The 23,926-nt window shown below is 39.4% G+C and overlaps 1 protein-coding gene across 8 annotated transcripts in view; it reads right to left on the bottom strand.

The window, feature by feature from the left end:
• The window catches only part of GABPB1 (GA binding protein transcription factor subunit beta 1), a 100,006-nt gene that overhangs the window by 60,858 nt on the left and 15,222 nt on the right, over positions 1–23,926 (bottom strand). For all 8 annotated transcript variants that reach the window (XM_023539054.2, XM_003420158.4, XM_023539053.2 and 5 more), the window contains exon 2: positions 1,703–1,810. In XM_023539054.2, the coding sequence (XP_023394822.1) occupies positions 1,703–1,810 (108 nt within the window). The remainder of the gene's footprint in view (positions 1–1,702; positions 1,811–23,926) is intronic.

Below are 23,926 nucleotides of genomic sequence, written 5' to 3'. Positions count from 1 at the left end.
TATTTTTGACTGCTCTTTTCCTTAGAATTTAATTTGTAGATATGAAGCCTGGGATGAAGCTAGGTTCCTCCAGAGAGGATATGCATTTGTTTCTGCCAGGGACCCGAGGTACTTCCTAGTCCTAAATTAATTTCTCAGCTTACAGTTTTTCAGAATGCACAAGTACTGAGTTTAGGCTGTAAACGTGTGAGGGATGACTTGAGATTCCCAACTTTCACCAATAATTTTTTCCTCTCTCCATTCATTGCCTTGGTTCAAATCAGGTAGTTTTCTTTGCAGTTCCCTAGTTTTTTTTTTTTTTTAGGGGCAGAGGCAGGAGAAGGAGCAGGTAGGTGTAGGAAAGCAGGTATTTCTGGCCTACCCTTACACTAAAGTTAGAGTTGTTTGGCATTCCAAAATTATGGGGAGAGGATCTCCTAATAGATTTCTCTCCACGAGTGGTCCCAGGGGTTTGTCTTCAGTACCCCATGCCAAAAAAAAAAAAAAAACATTGCCATTGAGTTGATTCAGACTTATAGCAACTCTGTAGATCATGGCAGAACTGCACCATAGGGTTTCCAAGGCTGAAATCTTCATGGAAGGAGACTGCTACATCTTCCTCCCGTGAAGCAGCTGGTGGCTTTGAACTGCCAACCTTTTGGTTAGCAGCTAAGAGCTTAACCACAGCACCACCAGGACTCCATCCCATGCCACCAAAAATCCAAACCCATTGCCAGAGAAGTGAAAAAACCAACAGGTGAATTTACTCAGTTCAGCAAATCCTCTCAGGGTAAAAATTCTCTGGGTTCCAGCCTTTACTTAGTTTTTCAGGCTGATAATCCCTTTCTTTCTAAATCATCAGTGCACTTAAGATTTTCTAAAAATGTTTAGTAAAAGTCAATCTTTTAGAGATTGGTGCTAAAATATTTATAGATGAAATGATATGCTTAAAAAAAACTGAACAGAGAAAATTGATAGAATTAATAGAGGAAATAAGATTTGCCATGATTTGGTAATTTTTGAAGATGATGAAGGGTATACAAGGGTTGATATATGCTTGAAATTTTTCATAATAAAAACTGTGCTTTTTTGTTTTTAATGAAAAGGAATAAATAAGCAAAGAAAAAAAATCAGAATTTTTACTTGTTAGCAGTGGGAGGGTTCATCCACATTTCTAGCTTCCCACATTATCCAAGACCTTTTTTGATTTAACACCAAAATTAAACAGTTATGTTTTCTGCCTTCCTCACAATTGTCTTTTATAGATATAGGAACTTGTTCCCTTTCCTTTCTTCCATTTGGTCATGATTACAATGATTTTACAAGTATCAACTGCAACACATTTTTTTTTCCTTTTAGGAGCAGTCATAATATTAACCTCAATCTTTACTATTTTCTGAATTATAAACTTCACCTGTGCTATTTGTAAGACATGTGAGATAAAACCCAAACAAATACATTTTATATTCATCCTATACTACTGTATTCCACAGTCTAAAACAAAAACACTCTGTGGACAGAATATTTGGATAAGGCTGTTCAATTAAAAAAAAAAAAAAAGATACAAACCATTCCTTTTAAAAGATAGCTAAAATTCTAAAATAACAAGCAAATTTGAAAAAAATTAATTTTTACTATTTATAAATGCAACACTAAATTACTATCTAGAAAAACCCAAAAATGAGAAGAAAAAAACCACTACAGCATTAAAAGCATTCCTTACCCAGTCTGTAGTAAAAGGAGCTCCATTTGCCATCAAAATACGAACTTCATCATCTTGACCTGCTCGTGCGGCTTCTAAAAGCTTCTTTCCCAAGTCTACCAGGGACATCTAAAAATATATATATATAGATGAACTTAACATCAACATCTCCATTTACATGTTATGACATGACTTTTTTCCCCTCTTGTCTTTATTAATGTCATTTCTCAATTATCTCTTCAAAAAGTTGTGGCATGGTTTAATCTAAAACTACACATCACATAAAAGCAATTTATATGTGGATTTTTGGAGTAGCTGTGCCTTTATCAAAGAAGCCCTAGTGGTGTAGTGGTTAAAGTGATCAACTGCTAACTAAAAGGTCGGCGGTTCAAAGCCACCAGCGGCTCTGTGGGAGAAAGATGTGGCAGTCCGCTTTTGTAGAGATTTACAGCCTTGGAAACCCTACGGGGTCGCTACAAGTCAGAATTGACTCGAGGTCAATGAGTTTTGGTTGGGTGCCTTTATCATTAAGTTTTTTACTGGATAAAAAGTTAGTTTGAATTTTCTAAGAACAAAAGAGGTAAGTAGCAAAGAAAAGCTGGTGTAAAATTTAAACTTGACAACTAATTGTTTTCACTGGAAGAGTTGTAGCAATAAAGTTTTTCACAAAAGAATACAGAAATAAGGTACAAGATACTGTCCTCTGTTATTGATACAAATTAAATCTACTATAACTTTTTTGCCAACTGTGTTCAGAATTTTGAGATAAGTTATTTCTCACCCTTGTACATGCAATATACATTTAAGTTCTTCCAGAAAAGAGCACAATTCACATTCTAAGAAAAAACTGAAGAGAGAGTCTAACAGTATTATGAATACAGTGTAAGTCTCATTAAGAAGCTAGAAAGTGCGCACCAAGGGATGAATGGATAAACAAAATTTGATAAATACATACAATGGGATACTACTCAGCCAGTAAGAGAAATGAAGTCTTGATACATGCTACAATAAGGTGGAGCTTGAAGACATTATGTTGACTAGAATAAGTTAATCACAAAAAGGACAAATACTGTATGATCTCACTTATATTAAAAAGACAAGAACAGGCAAATATGGACAGTTCAAAGTTTCTTAGTGGTTACCAGGGATGGGAGGAAGGGGGTAAGAGGAGATTACTGATTACAGAATATGAATTTTGGTTTATGGTAGTGGAAAAATCGTATTGATTAAGGGTAGGATTGCATAGCTGATTATTCTAAGTGCTGCCAATAAGTTGTATAACTGTAAAAAGTTGTATTGGCAAAAGATGTGTGACAGATATATTTACAACCAAAAAAAGAAAACCAGTAGCTGCTGAGGCTGCTTATGTATAACCAAACACCTCAGGGGATTTGGTTCCTTGGTTTGGAGATTTAGGGTTATAGTTTCATGGAACATCCCAGTTAATTGGCCTAATAACGTGTTTAGTGGTTCTGCTCTACCTTCTAGTTCACTGCGTAGCGCTTGGGGTCTTAAAAGCTTGCGAGCAGCCATCCAAGGCACAACAACTGGTCTCTATTTGCCTGGACAAACAGAGGAATAAGGAGAGCCAAGAATAGGAGGAGGAAGTGGATGGTGCCAGCTACCATTACTGAACATTTTGATCAAAGACTCTATAGAAGAACCCTGATAAAAGGGGGGAAATGCAGAACAGAATTTCAAATTCTCATGGAATCCAGTCTTTCTGGAACCATGGAGACTGAATGAACCCTTGAAACTACTGCCCTGATATAATCTTTAAATCAAAAATATCCCCTGATGTCTTCTTAAAAACAAACAATAGTTTAGTTTTACCAATAAAGAATGTCTGCCTTGAGCATTGTGCTCTTTTAAGATCCATCTATATGGGATCAAATTGACAATAGCAGCTCGAAAGATTAGATAGTGAGTTTAGGGGGCAGTGAGTTTATGTTAATGGGACGAAACAACTCAGAAAAGGAGGTTGAGAATGGTTGCATAACTGGAACAATGTAATGAATGTCACTGAATTATAAATGTAGAAACTTGAACTCGTGTATGTTTTTGCTGTGTCTATTCTCAATAACAAAACATAATAAAAGAAGCTAGAAAAGTATACAATGTCACTTCAACTCAAGATATCTGAAAAAGCTAATCCCCAGCACAGTGTATGCATGTGTGTACATTGAATAAGAAACACAGAAATAGGAGTTATAAAAGGATCATCACAGGAGTACATAGGTGATAAAAGATTTGAACATATCAGAGATGTTCAGTTTCAAGGGATAACAGTTCTGAGATGAAAGTTTCCAAATCCTGAAAGACTATCGAGCCACAAGACTACCAAAGATGTACATATGGAATATCCTGAAGAAAGGTAACAAGTAAAATTTGAAGGCTATGGGGAGGGACAGATACAAAACCTCTTAGATTTATACATGAAAAAATAAGCCTGGGGAATAAATTTGTCCCAAAAAGTATATACTCTTTGAAGGTTATGTAAGGGGGAAATAAGTTATAAGAGAAGAATGTCAAGTTGATTAGCACATCCCAATCTCATGAACAGATATTACTCAAGAAGGGGAGATAAGTATGTGTCTGAGAACAAAGTTCACAGATGGTGCTCCCTATGACAGAAGTACAATGATAATGCTCACAGAAGCAAGGATGGCGAGACTTCATCTCACATACTTTGGACATGATATCAGGAGGGACCAGTCCCTGGAGAAGGGCACTGGAAACCTTGGTGGTATAGTGGTTAAGTGCTACAGCTGCTAACCAAAAGGTCGGCAGTTTGAATCCATCAGGTGTGGAGAAGGACATTAGGCTTGGTAGAGGGTCAGTGAAAAACAGGAAGACCCTCAATGAGATGGACGACACAGTGGCTGCAACAATGGCCTCAAGCATAGAGCAACGATGGTGAGGCTGGTGCAGGACTGGGCAGCGTTTCGTTCTGTTGTACATGGGGTTGCTATGAGTCGGAAGCGGCTCAATGGCACCTAACAACAACGACAGGAAGGAATAAAATGTACTACATAATTAGGATGTTCAAACCCAAACCAAACCCACTGCCGTCAAGTCGATTCCGACTCGTAGCAACCCTATAGGACAAAGTAGAACTGCCCCATAGAGTTTCCAAGGAGTACCTGGCAGATTCGAACTGCCAACCTTTTGGTTAGCAGCCGTAGCACTTAACTACTACACCACTAGGGTTTCCAATTAGGATGTTAGGGTATCTAAAAGGAGTAATTATATGAAAAGACGTCCCTGAAAGTATACAGAACTATGGTTAGATTACTACAAATTTTTAGTAGATTTCCTAAAATGGGAACAATCAAGCCTAGAATGAGTAACCAGGAACTGAAGCTAATACTGGGAGGCTTGCACAATGAGGTAAGATTATCTATGTCCAAGACAGGTATTTGTCACAAAACAGGAAAGAATTTCTTAGAGTTGCTCCATTGATAAGATAAAAATATTTCAGAATATATCCTATGGTGAAGAATAAGAAAAACCACCACAGGTACTTGGAGTTTCTGTGCAATTTTGTGTGTGCGAGTGTTTTCAGGGTGTATGTGTGACATGTGCAATATTTTCAAACTTGAATTTCTGGGTTCCTTTCTTTTTTCCTTCCATTCTCTCACATTTATACCTTGGTGTAGTCACTGAATCCCAAGACTGTCTTTTATCCTGCTAAAGATATTAAGATATAAACAGATTAGTGATTGCTAACGAAGGATTTTTGCTAGAGAATGTGAGCAATTGAACAGCAAAAATTAACATCATGTTCAAAAGGCAAAGAACTTGTAGTGATATCCTGCCTAAGGCAGGATAAGGCAAAAAGAAACTAACCTCTCTCCTACAGAAGTACAGTAAAATCTAAAGTTGCACACTAACAAATACAGTGTCTCCTCTGGATAGCCATAATTTAACATAAATCTGGCTTTAAAATTAAATATGATATCTCAAATATGAAACATACATTTTAAAATGTTCTACGTGTTGTTGTTAGCGGCTGACCCATGTCAATGTTACGTATAACAGTACAAAATGTTATGCAATCCATGCCATCTTCATGATCAGTGGTATATTTTAGTCCATTTTAACATGTTTTACACAGGTAGTATAAAATCAGTTTGTATTCATTCAGAACATATACTGCCAGGTAGTTCAGACATCTGGATATCTTTTATGAAGTGCTTGCTCATGTCTTTTCCCCATTTTTGAAATTGAGCTGTCTCCCCATTTTTTATTGATTTGTAAGCCCTGGGTTCAGTGGTTAAGATTTACAGCTGCTAACCAAAAGGTCGGCAGTTCAAATCCACCAGCCACTCCTTAGAAACCCTATGGGGCAGTTCTACTCTGTCCTACAGGGTTGCTATGAGTTGGAATCAACTCGACGGCAATGGGTTTTCTGTATGTATATTCTGGATATGAGTCAGGTATATGTATTATAAATGTCTTCCTCCATAAATGATTTCTTGGATTCTCCATCCCATGTTCTTCCTTTGATATCACATACCATAGATGTGATAATTGTCACGTCTCATAAAAATCTGAAACTATGAATTAAAAATAAAATCAAAAGACAGAAGGGGAAACCGTTTACCATAAAAATTACTGGAAGTAACATCAATATTTTAATTATTTAAAAGGTATGACTCAAAATGAAAAGGGAAAAAAATAAACACCAAGAGTCTAGTCACAGGATATAACCATACACTTAACAAAGAGAAAACAGGAATAACTCACAAGTATAAAATATATTCAGCCTAAATGATACCCAAATAAATGTAAAGTTAGTAATTTTATAGTAATTCCCAATGCAGTCGAGGATGAGGGAAAACCGATACTTTCATATACTGACATCTCTCATTTTGCTAGTAGCAAAATAAAGTGGATCAATTTTATTTTTTTAAGCCAATAGAGCAACATTGACAAAAGTTACAAAAATCTCTAAGTCTATTGACCCAATCAATGATCCTACTTCAGAGAATCTATTCTAAGGAAAAAATATGTATATATTGAAACAGATCTATAGATAAAAATAATACACATACACACGTTCCACACACATATATATTATATATAGTAATTATTTATAATGTGAATAATATAAGGGCAGGAAAATGGCTAAACTGTGGAACCTAACAGAATGAGATTTAGCAACTTAAAATAGTTTTGAAGGCATATAACCACATAAAAAATTAGTGCCATATTAAGTGAAAATTTAAGATACAAAACTAATTTTTGAATGTGAAAATATGCATATAAAGAACAGAACCCTGAAAAATATTAACAATCATTAGAGTGGTATGATTATGAGAAATTTTATCTCCACTTAATAATGCTACTATATTATCTCCCTAATTTAAAAAGTGTTTTTAAGGTAATTACATTATATGACTGCCATCAAAGTAATGACATTAAAGAAAGTTATATACTACTGGCTGACTAAACAGAAAAGTGGAAAAAATAAGAAAATGCAGGATATTGAGGGCTAAAAATAAACTACTGCTCTAAGAATGAAATATTTGAATAAATCAACTTCTGCCATAATTCTGAAACTATCTTAATTGTTCAAAACATGCCATATTTAAGGACCTAGTATACTTAAAGGTGCTTTGACTTTAAAAGTCCACGCACAATACAGCTGTGTAGTAGACCAGTGTAGCTGGAAATTTAAATTAGTGGTTCTCAGCGGTAGGAACACTGCTCCCTAGAGGACCCTCTGGATATTTGTGGAGGCATTTTTTGGATTTATGGGGTGGGGGGCAGTGTTGGAAGGAGGCTCTACTAGCACTTAATGAGCAAATGCCAGCAATACCATAGGTCCTGTAATGCAGAGAACAATCCCATGTGGCAAAGAATTGTCACATGTCATAGATGATTTAGCTTCCACTAAATATATCTAAACCGGGAACTTAACTAACATGTAAACAATATGCCTTTTTCCACAGTGTTAATGAATCCCCAATTTTTCCTTCTATTTCTCTTTTTATATTACAGTTAGGGCATCGTAGTGAATTTTTTAAAATTATACAGATAGAAAATATTAACTGATTTTCATTTCAAGTAAGCAGAAGGAACAATAAAAATATTTATTCTAAAAAGGTAACAATGGATCTGATGAGATTAAAAAATCAGTGGAAGAAAACAAACATGGTATCAAATAAGACCAAAAACAAAAGTACTCCAATTTTCTTGTCAATATAAGTACTAACACTTGAAATAATGAAAATACCAAAACAGAATTTCACTTTTGATTCTCACATGCCAGGAACTACACACATGACAGTAGAATAATTACGACCCCTAAAGAAGTTCAATTGCATGAGACAACAAAACTAACCAAGGGTTAATTGCTCCAGATTTGGCCCCCAATTTACTCAGTTCAATATATATTAAATCCTCAGAGGTAAAGTGTTAAATTTAAATAAACCCATTTATAGAGTTAGCAATAAAAATATGTTGCTTTTTTTTGGCACGGCAAATAATTTTTCCTCAAATCAAATAAAGATGCGTAATTCAATACCTTCTAACGAGGTTGAAAATGCTGAAAATCTACTCTAGATGACACTAAATGCCATCAAGTTTAATTCTGCTTTCTTCTTAAGGAAAAACATAACCACGAAAAAAAATCATTAATAAATTCAATCTTGAATTTCGTTACTACTTCTAATAAACTTCTCACAATCTGGCAAAAATCATTATTTTTTAACTCCAGTTAAGATGTATTTTAATAAGATCTACAGGGAGACTTCAAAATGTCTACAAAGTAGCTACTTTTGCTCCAAAGTACATGCTGACAGGGCCATCTAGTGGAAATAGGAAGTGCTACCAATAATCACACTTTAAAGCTTAAAGTCTATTTTGTTTTGGATTTTTGTAATTCATAGCTCACACAGTTGTTGTGAGGATGACAGCATCTCCCGGATGTGAAAACTCTCTATAAGACTGTGAAGTACTAGTTATTCAGGAATTGTTACCAGCACTCTTAAATAAAAATGCATGAATAAAAAACACCGAAAAATTTAAGGCTATTGTAATATACTTTCCCCTGCATCTGTCAGTTTGTCGTACTGTGGTGGATTGCATGTTGCTATGATGCTGGAGGTGATGCCATCGGTATGTCAGATACCAACAGGGTTACCCCTCGGTGGACAGGTTTCAATGCAGCTTCCAAACTGAGACAGACTAGAAAGAAGGATCTGGGGGTCTACTTTGAAAAAATTAGTCAGTGAAAGCCTTATGAACAACAGCGGAACATTGTCTGGTGTAGTGCTGGAAGATGAGCCCCTCAGCTTGGAAGGCACTCAAAATATGACCAGGGATGAACTGTCTCCTCAAATAGAGTCAACCTTAACGATGTGGATGGAGAAAAGCTTTCGGGACCCTTCATTTGCTGAGGTAGCAAAATGAGAAGAAACAGCTGCAAACATCCATTAATAATCAGAATGTGGAAAGTAAGAAGTATGAATCTAGGAAAATTGGAAGTCATCAAAAAATGAAAAGGAACACATAAACACCAATATCCTAGGCATTACTGAGCTGAAATGAATTGGTATTGGCCATATCGAATCAGACAACCATATGCTCTACTACGCCAGATGTCTGAGGTTGGGTTCAGCAGAGAAACAAAACTAGTAAAGCATATATACGTATACAGAGGTTTACATCAAAGAAACGGCTCATGCAACTGTAGAGGCTGGAACATCCCAAGTCCAGGGATTAGGATAGAGGCTTCTCCTGGTTCACATAGCCACAGGGGCTGGCAAACCCAAGATCAATCAGCATGTCGGAAAGCAGGGCTCTTGCTCACAGGCTGTGAATATCAATGAATGCCAAGACTGGTGGGCAAGACCTCAAGGCTTCTCCTGATTCACATAGCTGCAGGGGCTGGCGAACCCAAGATTGGCCAATAAGCTATTAGGTCAAGTCCCAGGAACTGGAGTTTGGATGAACAGTAAGCAGTCGCAGGATGCAGAGTGCGCAAAAAGCCAGAATGTCTGCTTATATTCAGATGCAAGCCACACCCCCAAGGAAAATCCCCTTCAACCGACTGGCCACTCGCACCAGATCCCATCACAGGAGTGACCACATATAAACACTGAGATTCATGGCCAAGTGAAGCTGACATACATCATACCGGGAATGACAAATTGAAGGGGAATGGTGTCGCATTCATCATCAAAAAGAACATTTCAAGATCTATCCTGAAATATAACACTGTTAGTCATAGGATAATATCCATACATCTACAAGGTAGACCAGTTAATATGATTATTATTCAAATTTATGCACCAACCACTAATTCCAAAGATGAGAAAATTGAATTTATATCAACTTCTGCTGTCTGAAATTAATCAAAGGTGCAATCCAGATGCACTGATAATTACTAGTAATTGGAATCAAAAGTTGGAAACAAAGGATTGGTAGTTGGAAATATGGCCTTGGTGATATAAATGAGGCTGGAGATCACATGACATAATTTTGCACAACCAATGACTTCTTTATTGCAAATATCTTTTTTTCAGCAACGTAAGTGGTGACTACAGATGTGGACCTCACTAGATGGAATACACAGAAATCAAAACGACTACCTCTGTGGAAAGAGATGATGGAGAAGCTCAGTATAATTAGTCAAAATAAGGCCAGGGCGACTGTGGAACAGGCCATCAATTGCTCCTAGGCAAGTTCAAGTTGAAGCTGAAGAAAATTAGAAGTCCACAAGAGCAAAAATACGACCTGGAGTATATCCCACCTGAATTTAGAGACCATCTCAAGAACAGATTTGCTGCAATGAATACTAATAACCAAGGAACAGACATGGTGTACAATGACATCAAGGATATCATACGTGAAAGCAAAAGGTCATTAAAAAGATAGGAATGAAAGAAAAGACCAAAATGGATTTCAAAAGAGACTCTGAAACCTGCTTTTGAACATATAGTAGCTAAAGCAAAAGGAAGAAATGTAGAAGTAAAAGAACTGAGCAGAAGATTTCAAAGGGTGGCTCGAGAAGACTAAGTATTATAATGAAGTGTGCAATGACCTGGAGTTAGAAAACCAAAAGGAAAGAACATGCTCAGCATTTCTCAAGCTGAAAGAACTGAAGAAAAAATTCAAGCCTTAAGTGGTAGTACTGAAGGATTCTACAGGGAAAATACCGAACAATGCAGGAAGCATCAAAAGAAGACGGAAGGAATACACAGAGTCACTGTACTAAAATGAATTGGATGTTCACCCATTTCAGGAGGTGGCATATGATCAAGAACTGACCGTACTGAAGGAAGAAGTCCAAGTTGCACTGAAGTGAATGGTGAAAAACAAGGCTCCAGGACTTGATGGAATATTTATTGAGATGTTCCAACAAACAGATGCTGAGCTGGAGGTGCTCACTCATCTCTGTTAAGAAATTTGGAAGACAGCTACCTGGCCAAACAACTGGGAGAAGTCCGTATTTGTGCCCATTCCCACGAAAGGTGATTCAACAGAATATGGAAGTTATCGAACAATACTATCTATCACACGCAAGTAAAATTTTGCTGAAGATCTTTCAAAAGCGGTTGCATCAATACATCGACACGGAACTGGCAGAAGTTCAAGACAGATTCAGAAGAGGATGTGGAATGAGGGATATCACTACTGATGTCAGACGGTTAAAAGCAGACAATAAATACCAGAAAGATGTTTACCAGTGTTTTATTATGTATGCAAAGGCGTTCGACTATGTGGATCATAAAAAATTATGGATAAAAATGTGAAGAATGGGAATTCCAGAACACTTAATTGTGCTCATGAGGAACCTGGACATAGGCAGTTGTTTGAACAGAACGAAGGGATACTGCATGGTTTAAAATCAAGAAAGGTGTGCATCAGGGTTGTATCCTTTTTCACCATAGTTATTCAATCTGCGTGCTCAGTAAATAATCCGAGAACCTTTACTATATGAAGAAGAAAGCAACATCAGGATTGGGGGAAGACTCATTAACAACCTGAGATACGCAGATAACACAACCTTGCTTGCTGAAAGTGAAGAGGACTTGAAGCACTTACTGATGAAGATAAAAAACTACAGCCTTCAGTATGGATTACACCTCAACATAAAGAAAACAAAAATCCTCACAAACAGAGAAAATACTTAAGTTGTCAAGGATTTCATTTTACTTGAATCCATAATCAACATCCACGGAAGCCAAGAAATCAGACAACATATTGCACTTAGCAAATTCGCTGCAGAAGACCTCTTTGAAGTGTTAAAAAGCAAAGATGCCACTTTGAGGACTTAGGTGCACCTGACCCAAGCCATAGCATTTTCAGTTGTCTCATATGCATGCAAAAGCTGAACAGTAAGTATGGAAGACCAAAGAAGAACTGACACCTTTGAATTATGGTGTTGGCAAATACTGACTGTACCATGGACTGCCAAAAGAAAGAACAAAATTTCTCAGAAGTACAGCCAGGATGCTCCTTAGAAGCAAGGATGGCGAGACTTTGTCTCACATACTTTGGACATGTTATCAGGAGGGACCAATCCCTGGAGAAGGACATCATGCTTGGTAAAGTGGAGGGTCAGCGAAAAAGAGGAAGACACTCAACGAGATGGACTGACACAGTGGCTCCAACAATGGGTTCAAGCACAACAAGGGCTGTGAGAATGGCGCAAGGCTGTGCTGTCGTACATAGGGTCACTATGAATCGGAGCTGACTCAACAACGTAATATACTTAATAAACCTTGGTTGTCTCGCAGACAAAGTTGCTATATCACTCCTCTCCTCAATGAGTACAACTATAAATTTAATAAAATTCTTCTAAAGTTTTTCATCAATCAATTTAGCCATATCTATGTATCAAAAGCCTTAAAATGTTTATACCCTTTGACTGGTAATTCCATTCATATAAATCCATCATAAGGAAACTATCTGAAACATAAATATATTAATAGTAATATTATTTAAAATGGGGAAAATCTGAAATGCCCAACTATAATGATTAATTAAGATATGTCATAATGGAATACTATATTCTTTTTTTTTTTTTACTTTTTATTATGAAAGATTTTGTGCATATACAAGAGTAGAGTAGACACAGTACTATAATGGACCCCCACGTGGCCACTACCCAGCTTAAATATTATTAGCTCATGGCCAGCCCACTTCCTGCCCACTCATATTATTTTGAAGCAAGAATTACACATACATTTTATCTGTAAATATTTCTATATATGGCTCTAAAAGATAAAAAACATCTATTGCACATAATACTGTAGCCATTTTTAAGTATTCTTTACAAATAGCATGTAACAATATAAGAATTAGGACTCTACATTGTATATACACTTTGAATAACTATACAAAAATTCATAAGAAACTGTCTGGAAATTATATACCAAGCTAATGAAAATTACAGATTTCTTCCTTTTTGTCTACTCTTCTCTATTGCATAGGTTTTCTATAATGATCATATGTTTACTCACATAATTTAAAATAAACTTTTAGGAAAGCTTTCCATCGAAATTAATTAGATTGCCGAGAGGCTTGTTAGGTGCCGTTGAGTCGGTTCCAACTCTCACAGTGACCTGATATATAACAGAACAAAACGTTGCCAGGTCCTGAGCCATCCTCACAATAGTTGTTATGTTTGAGCCCATTGTTGCAGTCACTATGTCAATTCACCTCACTGAGGGTCTCCCTCTTTTTCGCTGACCCTCTACTTTACCAAGCATGATGTTCTTCTCAAAAGTTGAAATAACTTTTTTTTTAAATAATAAAAAGATGTAGAACGTGACTTCAAGTAAAATTAAGCATATCAGAACCACGTGTGTGACTATATCATACATATATACACACGTATATGTATATATACATGAAAATATTCTTGGGCATCAGAATTTAGTTGTCTACATCTTCTAAGAAAATTTCAAAAATCATAAAAATAGTGCCCGGCATTTAGCTTTATACTAATTTTTATTTACACTGTCCCATTAAATCTGAACAGCCTTTCTAAGATAGTTACTGTGTCTATTTTGCAAAGGTGACAAGAAGTAAAAAGATTTACCAAAAATCATTAGTTTCAATGTAAAGATAATATCCATATTCTTAATCCCTCTTCTTGCCTCCAGCTCCCCCTCCCCCCACCCCCAATTTTAAAGGGGCCACTGCTCCATAAGCATTGCGTGGTTAAGATCTTGGTGCTTTGACTCACATTTTTCCTCCTTCCTGTTGTCTCTTCCATGTTTTCTCTTACTCCTGATCATACTATTTGCAGAAATCTGAATTCCTAATGTGTCAAAGTCTGGATCCAAGGTCTCTACTCCCAAAGCCAGAACCTTGATCCTAGATTTAAGTCTTCCTAAAGTCAAGGTTATGAGTTGAAATTGACAAGACAGCAACGGGTTTGGTTCGGTTAAAGTCAAGACCAAGTATCCAGCGATGTCACACTCACAAAGCTGATGAAAAACTCCCTTCCAGGCTAACTCTCTTTCGGTAACTGTGATCTGAGGGAATTCCACTACCACACTAGGAGAGCAAGAAGTAAAGGATACAACTGTTTTAACACCACCTTTGCAGCCTGTGTTAAAAGGGCTTTCTTTGACTGGTAGTCAGGCAAAAAATGCCCTTCTTAGATTCTGTCATGGCATATTTCACCCACTTTACCAGTGAAAGCCTGGCCAAAACCGTATGTGTTCACATTAAGTTCTATACAGGGAATGAGCATTCCTTGTCTGGGAGGCTTTTCCTTCTCTAGTATCTGTCTATCCTGTCCAAAACATGGGCCTTCGTCTGACCCACCAAATTACCAATTATTAAATAATAATAATTCCAAACATTCATATAATACTATATAGACTGTGCCAGTTAATGCTACATTAACTCATTTAATCTCAAACACTATAGGGTAAGAGTTATTATCCTCATTTTACAAATGGAGAAACTGAGGCACAGAAGATGCCTTCGTTATCTAGTGCTGCTATAACAGAAACACCAGAAGTGGATGGCTTTAACAGAGAAATTTATTCTCTCACAGTCTAGGAGGATAGAAGTCCAAATTCAGGGTGCTAGCTCCAGGGGAAGGCCTTTTCTGTCAGCTCTGAGAGAAGGTCCTTGTCATCAATCTTCCCTGTTCTATGAGTTTCTCAGTGCAGTGACCTAAAGTCCAAAAGACGTGCTCCCCTCCTGGTTCTTCATTCTTGGTGGTAGGAAGTCCCCCTGTCTTTCTGCTCGCTTTCTCTCTTTATATCACAAAAGAGATGGACTCAAGATACAATCTAATCTTGTAGATTGAGTCCTGCCTTATTAACATAACTGCCTCTAATCCTGCTTCATTAACATTATAGAGACAGGATTTATAATACACAGGAAAATCACATCAGGTGACAAAATGGTGGACAACTACACAATACTGGGAATCATGGCCTAGCTAAGTCGACACACATTTTGGGGGGACACAATTCAATCCATAACAGAAGGTCACACTGCCCAAGGTCATATTGTGTTGGTGGGAATTTGAACCAATGCAGTCTGGCTTCAGAACCCATGTGTATAATCATTATGCTATACCCCAAGGTCTGAATCCTCCTAGGGACCATAGGCGAGACTGCCCCTACTGAATGTAGTCCCACCAGTGCAACTCCCTAGCCTAAACACTAATCACTATCTCTACCCACCCACCTTCATTCACACAGAACACAGAGGTGATACAACCAAAACTGGCACCAAATTATACTCTTGGTCATCAAATGGTTCATGTTTGTGTGTCTTAGCTAAATTATAAAATCCTTGGAAGCAAGGACGGTAGCTTATGTCTTTCAATTGCGTTCCTTTTCTTCTCCCCTTAAAGACTGGTGTTCCTCAGTGTTCCATCTTCAGCCCTCTTTTTCCTTCTTTACATTCTCTCCTCTAGGGAATTTTATCTATTTCCTTAGTCATGATTACCTAATGACTTCCAAAACTCTATCTTCAGTCTAAGCCTCTCTCCATAGCACCATACCCAAATATGCAATTGTAGAGAGACATCTCCACCTATAAATCTTAAGGCATACAAATTCTGTTACACACATTTCACCAAAAAAATATTTTTTTTTAAGAAAAATAAAATTCAAATTGTAAATGTATCAGCTTAATTCTCTGGCTCATAAACTTTAAAGTCAGCCTTGGTTCCTTCTCCCTCATCCTCCAATTCCAATGAACCAAGAGCTGTCACTCTTACCTCCTAAATCTGTCTCCAATCCTTCTACTTCTTTACACTGATACATAGTTGGCCTCCAATAAATGTTTGTTGGCTGGCTTTTCTCCTCTGTCACAATCTTTGCCTATGCCTTCAACCTCTTTCTCTTAAAGAGCCCCCAAACACGTGTCTATGCCTCAGTCTTGCTCCCCTCTAATCTATTCTCCACTCTGCTACCAAACTTCTTCATGATTATTAAACAGAACCATGTCCTTCTCTCAGTTAACTCAGCTCAAGTCAAACTCTTTGGCTTGGCATACAAGGCCTTTCACATTTGGCATCTGTTGTCATCACTCCCATCCCCACTATTTATCCCCAGTCTCACTGAACTCTATACTCCAGACAGGCTGAAAGCATGTCATATTACACTCTTTTTCTCACCTGTGGGCCTCTAAACAAAGCATTCCTTTGCCAGGAAAATGCTCTCTTTCTCATGCCCACTTTTGCCATTCTTACCCCTTCCAGTACTTCAGAATTCAGCTTACCTCCTCAGAAATGCCTTCCTTGATCTCCCTAAATTAATTCAAAGTGCCCTTCCCATGTGTTCTTCCAGTGTCCTAAGTTTATCCCTATCATGGCATTTACCATTCCACATTAAATTTGCCTGTTTACATGGCTATGACTTGATATTGTGCCTGGACTGTGGTCCCCGGTAAATGGTAAATGCTGAATAAATATTCATTCACTAAATGAATAAACATTGTTTCACACCACAGAAACTCCAGAAGTACTAGGGATAACCAAGAGAGTACTATTTGATTTTTTTCAAGTAAACAAGCTGACTGTCCCTCAAACTCCAGGGAGTACCATAATTAACAGAATGCTTACTGAATTCCTAAGTCTGTCTTATAACTAAATTCCTTATAATCAAATTAGATTGGACACCCCCTGAAGCTGTCTCCTTTTACTGGGAGTAACTCAAACTGACAAACTTGACTCAGAAAATCTGAGGTCAATTCTATGTTTTCTGAGTCAAAAGAAAAAACTGCAAACATAATAAATCTGGATATTGGCTTTGTCTGGGACCCTTGGACCTGCCAGGTTAGAAGTATCTGGGTAAAAAAAAAAAAAAAAAAATCCACTATTTAATAACGAGAAATAAAACTGTGAAGCAAGATCAGCTCAGGGCCACCCTCAATGACAGTGGATCAAATCAATAACAAGCTGAGTTCAAAGGCTTCATCTGAGTATCTTCTAGAACTGAGTTGTTCAATGTAGTAGCTACTAGTATATGTGCCTGCTGGGCACTGAAATGTGGCTCACCCAAACCGAGATGTGCTGTAAGTGCCACACATTGGTGGTTCAGTGACAGACTTCTCACCGTCCATGCAAGAGGCTGGGGCTCAATTCCCTGCCAGTGCACCTCACGCACAGCCACCACCGGTCTGTCGGGGGAGGCTCGCTTGTTGCTGTGACGCTGAACAGGCACCTCACGCACAGCCACCACCAGTCTGTCAGCGGAGGCTCCTTGTTGCTGGGACGCTGAACAGGCACCTCACGCATAGCCGCCACCGGTCTGTCGGCGGAGGCTCGCTTGTTCCCTTGACGCTGAACAGGCACCTCACGCACAGCCGCCACCGGTCTGTCGGCAGAGGCTCGCTTGTTGCTGTGACGCTGAACAGGCACCTCACGCACAGCCGCCACCGGTCTGTCGGCAGAGGCTCGCTTGTTCCCTTGACGCTGAACAGGCACCTCACGCACAGCCACCACCAGTCTGTCAGCGGAGGCTCGCCTGTTGCCGTGACGCTGAACAGGCACCTCACGCACAGCCGCCACCGGTCTGTCGGCAGAGGCTCGCTTGTTGCTGTGACGCTGAACAGGCACCTCACGCCGCCACCGGTCTGTCGGCGGAGGCTCGCTTGTTCCCTTGATGCTGAACAGGCACCTCACGCACAGCCACCACCAGTCTGTCAGCGGAGGCTCCTTGTTGCTGGGACGCTGAACAGGCACCTCACGCACAGCCGCCACCGGTCTGTCGGCGGAGGCTCGCCTGTTGCCGTGACGCTGAACAGGCACCTCACGCACAGCCGCCACCGGTCTGTCGGCAGAGGCTCGCTTGTTGCTGTGACGCTGAACAGGCACCTCACGCACAGCCGCCACCAGTCTGTCAGCGGAGGCTCGCCTGTTGCCGGGACGCTGAACAGGCACCTCACGCACAGCCGCCACCGGTCTGTCGGCAGAGGCTCGCTTGTTCCCTTGACGCTGAACAAGCACCTCACGCACAGCCACCACCAGTCTGTCGGCAGAGGCTCGCTTGTTGCCTGGATGCTGAACAGGTTTCAGCGGAGCTTCCAGACTTACACAGGCTAGGAAGAAAGGCCCAGTGACCCACTTTCAAAAATCAGCCAATGAAAACCCTAGGTATCACAATAGCCCAACCTGTAATCACAGCCAAGGACCAGGCAGTGTTCTGTTCTGTGGTGCATGGGGTTACCATGTTGAGGGGCCAACTTAACAGCGACTAACAATAATGACTTAAGTGTAACACACCAGATTTTCATGATTTAGCACCAAAAAGAGTATAAAATATCTCATTAATAACTTTTATGTAGATTACATGTTAAAATGGTAATATTTTGGTTATACTGGGTTAAATGTTGTTGCTGTTGTCAGGTATCAAGTCGGTTCCGACTCATAGTGATCCTATAGGATAGAGTAGAACTGCCCCATAGGGTTTCCAAGGATCTGCTGGTAGATTTGAATTGCCAATCTTTTGCTTAGTAGCTGAGCTCTTAACCACTCTGCCACCAGGGTTCCACTGAGTTAAATAAAATATGTTATTAAAATTTATTTTACCTGTTTCTTATTTTCTTTAATGTGACTAGCAGAAAATTTTTAATTAAATATGTGGCTCGCATTACATTTTTATTGGACATAGCTGTTCTAGAACTATTAGCCAAAGCTTCTTGAAGGCACCAACTTTAGAATTTGCAAAAAGTTATAACCTTTTTAGATAAAATATGTGGAGTTAAAAAGAAAAGGGAAACTGCACTTGGTGAGTTATTCCTGTTATGATAATTCTCTCTAAAAACTATGGGAGGATATGGCCTTTGTCCTTGTAACACTCCTCAAATTCATTTGGGGATTAAGATACCCATGGGTTTTACTAAATTCTCTTCATCTTTGAGACGCACTTTGACTTTATCACATTCAACTACTAGGCTCTTTTAAAACACATGTGCTACTATATTATACCCAGGAAGTGTACCCAAGAAGAGGCTTGAAAAAGTAGAAGAAGAGAATGAGATAGGGCCATAACTCTACTGGAACTAAGCTAGTAGACATTTTTTAATTAATCAGAGAAGCACAACTTACCTGCTTACTACAAAGTGAAGTCAATAAATTGCTGGCTGTTATAAGTCACAACAGTGAACTATCACTATCCTGTCCATCAAAAAAATGTGTACATTTTGTTCCTTTCTAAGACTTCTCATATTCATTCCTTTCTCTCTACTATCTCCACTCCTACACACTCATTGTAAACGTCGCAATGGCCTCTTGGCTGACCTAACTCCACTCTTTCCATGCTGCTGCCAGGCAATCCCCTTACAATATACTTTCAATCAATTTAAATATTTCTGCATGTGAGTGTCTACATAGTACCAGCCTTCAAAAAATTCACAATCTAGTAAAAACATAGATTTTGTGGTTCTCTTGTTCAAAAAACCCATCAGTACAACCATTCAAAGAACAATTTATCATTATCTAGCAGAGTTGAAGATATGCCTTCCATTTAACCCAGGAATTCCACTAGTAGGAAACTATTCTATCTCCTCGAGTACTCTTAAACATGTATACATAAACATTGAAGGAAAATTCTTAATGTTTATAGAAACATCATTAGTAATAGAAAAAAAGGAACTACAACTTATATGTCCATCAACAGAAAAAATTTAAATTTTATTATAAACTTTTTTAAATATAGAAAAAGTATATATATACACATGTACTGTATGTATGTGTGTGTATATACACACATGCTCATACACTCATAGCTCACATTCTAAATTAAAAGTTGACCATCTTGCTTCATTCTACTCCTTTCCAAAAAACTTATTTTATAGCTGACACACTGCATTCAAGTGTTTTATCTCTAAGTAAATTTTAACCTAGAACGATATCCCTTTCCTCCATCCACCTTGTCCCTGTTTTTCAACCCCATGAGAATGATCTCTTGAAGAGAATGGCGGTTCATCTGTAGAATATCTCACATTCTGGATTTTTCTGATTGCTTACTTGGGATGGCATTTCCTTCTTTAGCTTCCATGTATCTTGTAAACCGATAGTTTTAAAAATTTTATTGAATTCAAATTAAACAGTTTGCACAGAAATATTTCATAGTTGAAGCCATAAACTTGATATTCAATCACATAAGGAAGCATTTGTTTTTCAGTTGTTTCATTTTTAGTGATACTAATATTGATAACTGGATTGGTGATAGCCTGATCCTTCCACTGAAAAGTTATATTATTTCCCCTGAGACCAACTAGTAATCTGTGGACTGATGTCAATATCCATATGAATATCCAGTCAACCTAGCCCACCCCACTGCCACTGAGTTAACTGAGACTCATAGTGGTCCTACAGGACAGAGTAGAGCTGCCCCATAGGGTTTCCAAGGAGTGGCTGATGGATTCAAACTGCTGACCTTCTGGTTAGCAACCGAGCTCTTAACCACTGCACCACGAGGGCTCCAATCAACCTAACCCAACTCAATTATTCCATTAGGTGTTGTAACAAATTGTGACTTTCTAATTCTATAATTCCTTCTACATTTATTTTCTGGCATTCATCTATACAAGAGCTTTCCTCATTGGAGAATTCTGGGAAGATGATGGCGTAAACAAACCATTGTTCTGGTCCTCCCCCACAAACACAAGAAATACAACCAGGAAACAGTGCTTGGCTTTAAAGAACTCTGAATCAGGGCTCAGAGGAAAACAGCAGGGAAATACAAACAGGCAAAGATCAACAATGAGTCACATGTGGTAGGAAATTAGCTTCTCCCACTGTCCCTACCCCTCCCCTCAGCCACAGGGGCCACTGGCTGTTGTGAACTGGGAAAGTGGCCCCACAAAAAACCCTGTTTTTCTAACCACCATACGCCTTGCCTATACAAGAATGACAAGGCCCCAAGCTTCTGCTCTAAAAGCAACAAGGAGGACCTTCCTAGGGTTCCACTGGGAGTATACCAGCATCTCCCCCACCTGCACACTGCTGGCTGTTAAGCCTACTGTGAATTGCTATAGAAGGCCCCTTTAAGCGGAGTCTGCTCTCACATTCAACACTCTACCTGCTCTCTGTGCACGGCATACCTCAGACCTTTGAGACCAACAGGATAGACCTCCCAGGGATTCAGTCTGGGTCTGCCTGCTCGCCATTCCATTCTGTGTTAAGGACCGCTGACTGAGGCTGCCAGACATCTTGAGTGGAGAATATACCCACAGCAAACATATTCCAGGGGAGGCTCGGACAGCAACAAGGCAGACTTCCCTGGGGCCCATCTGAAGTTTGCCAGCACCTCCCCCACCTGGACACCGCTGGCTGCAAGCCTACTATGAATTGCTACAGAAGGCCCATGCAGTGGAGTCTGCTCCCACAGTAAACACTCTATTGGCCTCCCTGTGCACCCCCATAGTGTAGGCCTCTGAAACAAACAGGACAGACCTCGTGGGGAGTCAGCTCAGGTCAGGGCTGAGGACTGCTGAATGATGCTTCTGTGTGCTAAGAAGCAGATATCTTTAACGGAGGCTATACCTACAGCCAATATACTACAGGGAGAGTTCTGATTGCAACAAGGCAGACCTCTCTGGAGGTACGTTTGGAGCATGACAACCCCTCCCTAACCTGGACACTGTCACCTGCAAGCCTGCTGTGAATCATTACAGAAGGGCCCTGCAGTGGAGTCCACTCCCACAGTCAGCATTCTACCTGCCTCCCTGTATACTTCATAGCTCTGGTCTCTGAAACCAACAGTACAGATCTCCCTAGAGGTCAATTAGGGTTAGTCTGCTCTGCTTTCAGTTGGCACTGAGGACTGCTGACTGAGGCTGCTAGGAAGCAGGAGTGGCAGAAGCTGCTGTATCCTAGGAAGCAGGCATCTTGAGTGGAAGTTTCACACACAGTCAACATACTATGGAGCAAGCTCAGATAGCAACAAGGCAGACCTCCCACGGTTCCATTTGGAGTGTGACTACCCCTTCCCCAACTAGTAACTTTTGGCTGCTGGGCTGATATGAACTCCTACAGAAGTTCTTTACAGTGGCATCAGAAGGTGGGTCACCTAAGTGGAGACTGCTCCTGCTACCACAGGGCCAGTGGGGTTCTGAAACCAACAGCTTCTGGAGGTCCTTCTGAGAGTGCCATCCCCTCCTCTCCCTGAAACAGAAGAAAAGTCTACCTATACTTCTCCTGAATGCCACCTCAGATACAAGCAGCCCCCACAGAGCAGGAACAGAAACCTTGGGCAAAACCAGATGGCAACACCCAGCCCTCAAGTGAGATCACTGGGTGTGAGTTTTCTGACTGAGAACCTGATTGCAGAAACAGAAAAAGGAAGGGAGTAATAACCAACGAGAGGGGACTGTGTGCGTCTCCTGGTGGACAGATGGATTAGTATATGATATCTCTCTCACCTGAGTGATGGTGTTTGCTGGTGGACAGATTGATCACAGTGTGTTCTCTGGCATGTTTGGGAGAGACCGAAAGTTGAAAAACAAGATCTGGAACTTCTGAATTCCAATTAAACCAGGAAGGGAGAAGGGGCTATCACAGAGGAGAGGAAAAGGTAAGCAAAGGTTGAAGGCTCTGCTCACCTAAGAGTTTCTTGCAGAAAGTACTGCAGGCAAAAGCACCAAATACTGGGAAAAACTGAGAAAGTAACATCCTTGAAAATCCAATGCCCCTCGCCCCCCCACCAAAAAAAATCACAAGACACACAATGAACATGACAAAGGGAGTGAAAGTACATCTAGGGATAAGCAAATAATGAAAAAAAAAAAAAGAATACAATAACATTAAACATAATTAAAGAACTAAGGGAAAACAAAGAGCTAAAAGAAACTAGGAAAACAATGCAAGATCTAAAAAATGACATATTGCCAGAAGAACTAGATGGTGCCCAGCTACAACCAATGACTGCACTGACAGGGAACACAAAAGAGAACCCCCGAGGGAGCAGGAGAGCAGTGGGATGCAGCCCTCAAATTCTCGTAAAAAGACCAGTCTTAAAGGTCTGGCTAAGACTAGAAGGACCCCAGAGATCATGGCCCCCAGACCTTCTGTTACCTCAAGACAGGAACCATTCCCAAAGCCAACTCTTCAGACAGGGATTGGACTGGACTATGGGATAGAAAATGATACTGGTGAAGAGTGAGCTTCTTGGATTAAGACACATGAGACTATGTGGGCAGCTCCTGTCCGGAGAGGAGATCAAAGGGCAGAGAGGGTCAGAAACTGGCTAAATGGACATGAAGAAAGACAGTGGAGGGAAGGAGTGTGCTGTCTCATTAGAGGGAGAGCAACTAGGAGTATATAGCAAGGTATATATAAATTTTCATATGAGAGACTGACTTGATTTGTAAACTTTCACTTAAAGCACAATAAAAAATTTTTTTAAAAAAGACATTGCAATGGAAAGGGGCAATAAATAAAATGAGAAACACAATAGAAGGACTTACTGACAGATTTAATCAGGCAAAAGAAATAATGAAAAAATTAGAGGATAAGACAGTTAAAATTAGTTAAATGGGGAAAAGGCAGTCTTTTTAACATACGGTGCAGGCATAACTGGATATTCATCTGCAAAAAATGAAACAAGACCCATACCTCACTCCATGCAAAAAAAGGAGCTCAAAATGGATCCAAGACCTAAATATAAAATCTAAAATGATAAAGATCATGGAAGAAAAAATAGGGACAATGTCAGGAGCCCTAATACATGGCATAAACACTATACAAAACATTACTAACAATGCAGAAGAAAAACCAGATAACTGGTTTAAAAAAAGTAAAAAACT

The sequence above is a fragment of the Loxodonta africana genome, chromosome 10 (assembly GCF_030014295.1).
Source record: "Loxodonta africana isolate mLoxAfr1 chromosome 10, mLoxAfr1.hap2, whole genome shotgun sequence".
In the NCBI taxonomy this organism is placed as follows: domain Eukaryota; kingdom Metazoa; phylum Chordata; class Mammalia; order Proboscidea; family Elephantidae; genus Loxodonta; species Loxodonta africana.
The sequence above is the reverse complement of the archived record's forward strand: the minus strand, read 5'-3'. Positions and strand labels throughout refer to the sequence as shown.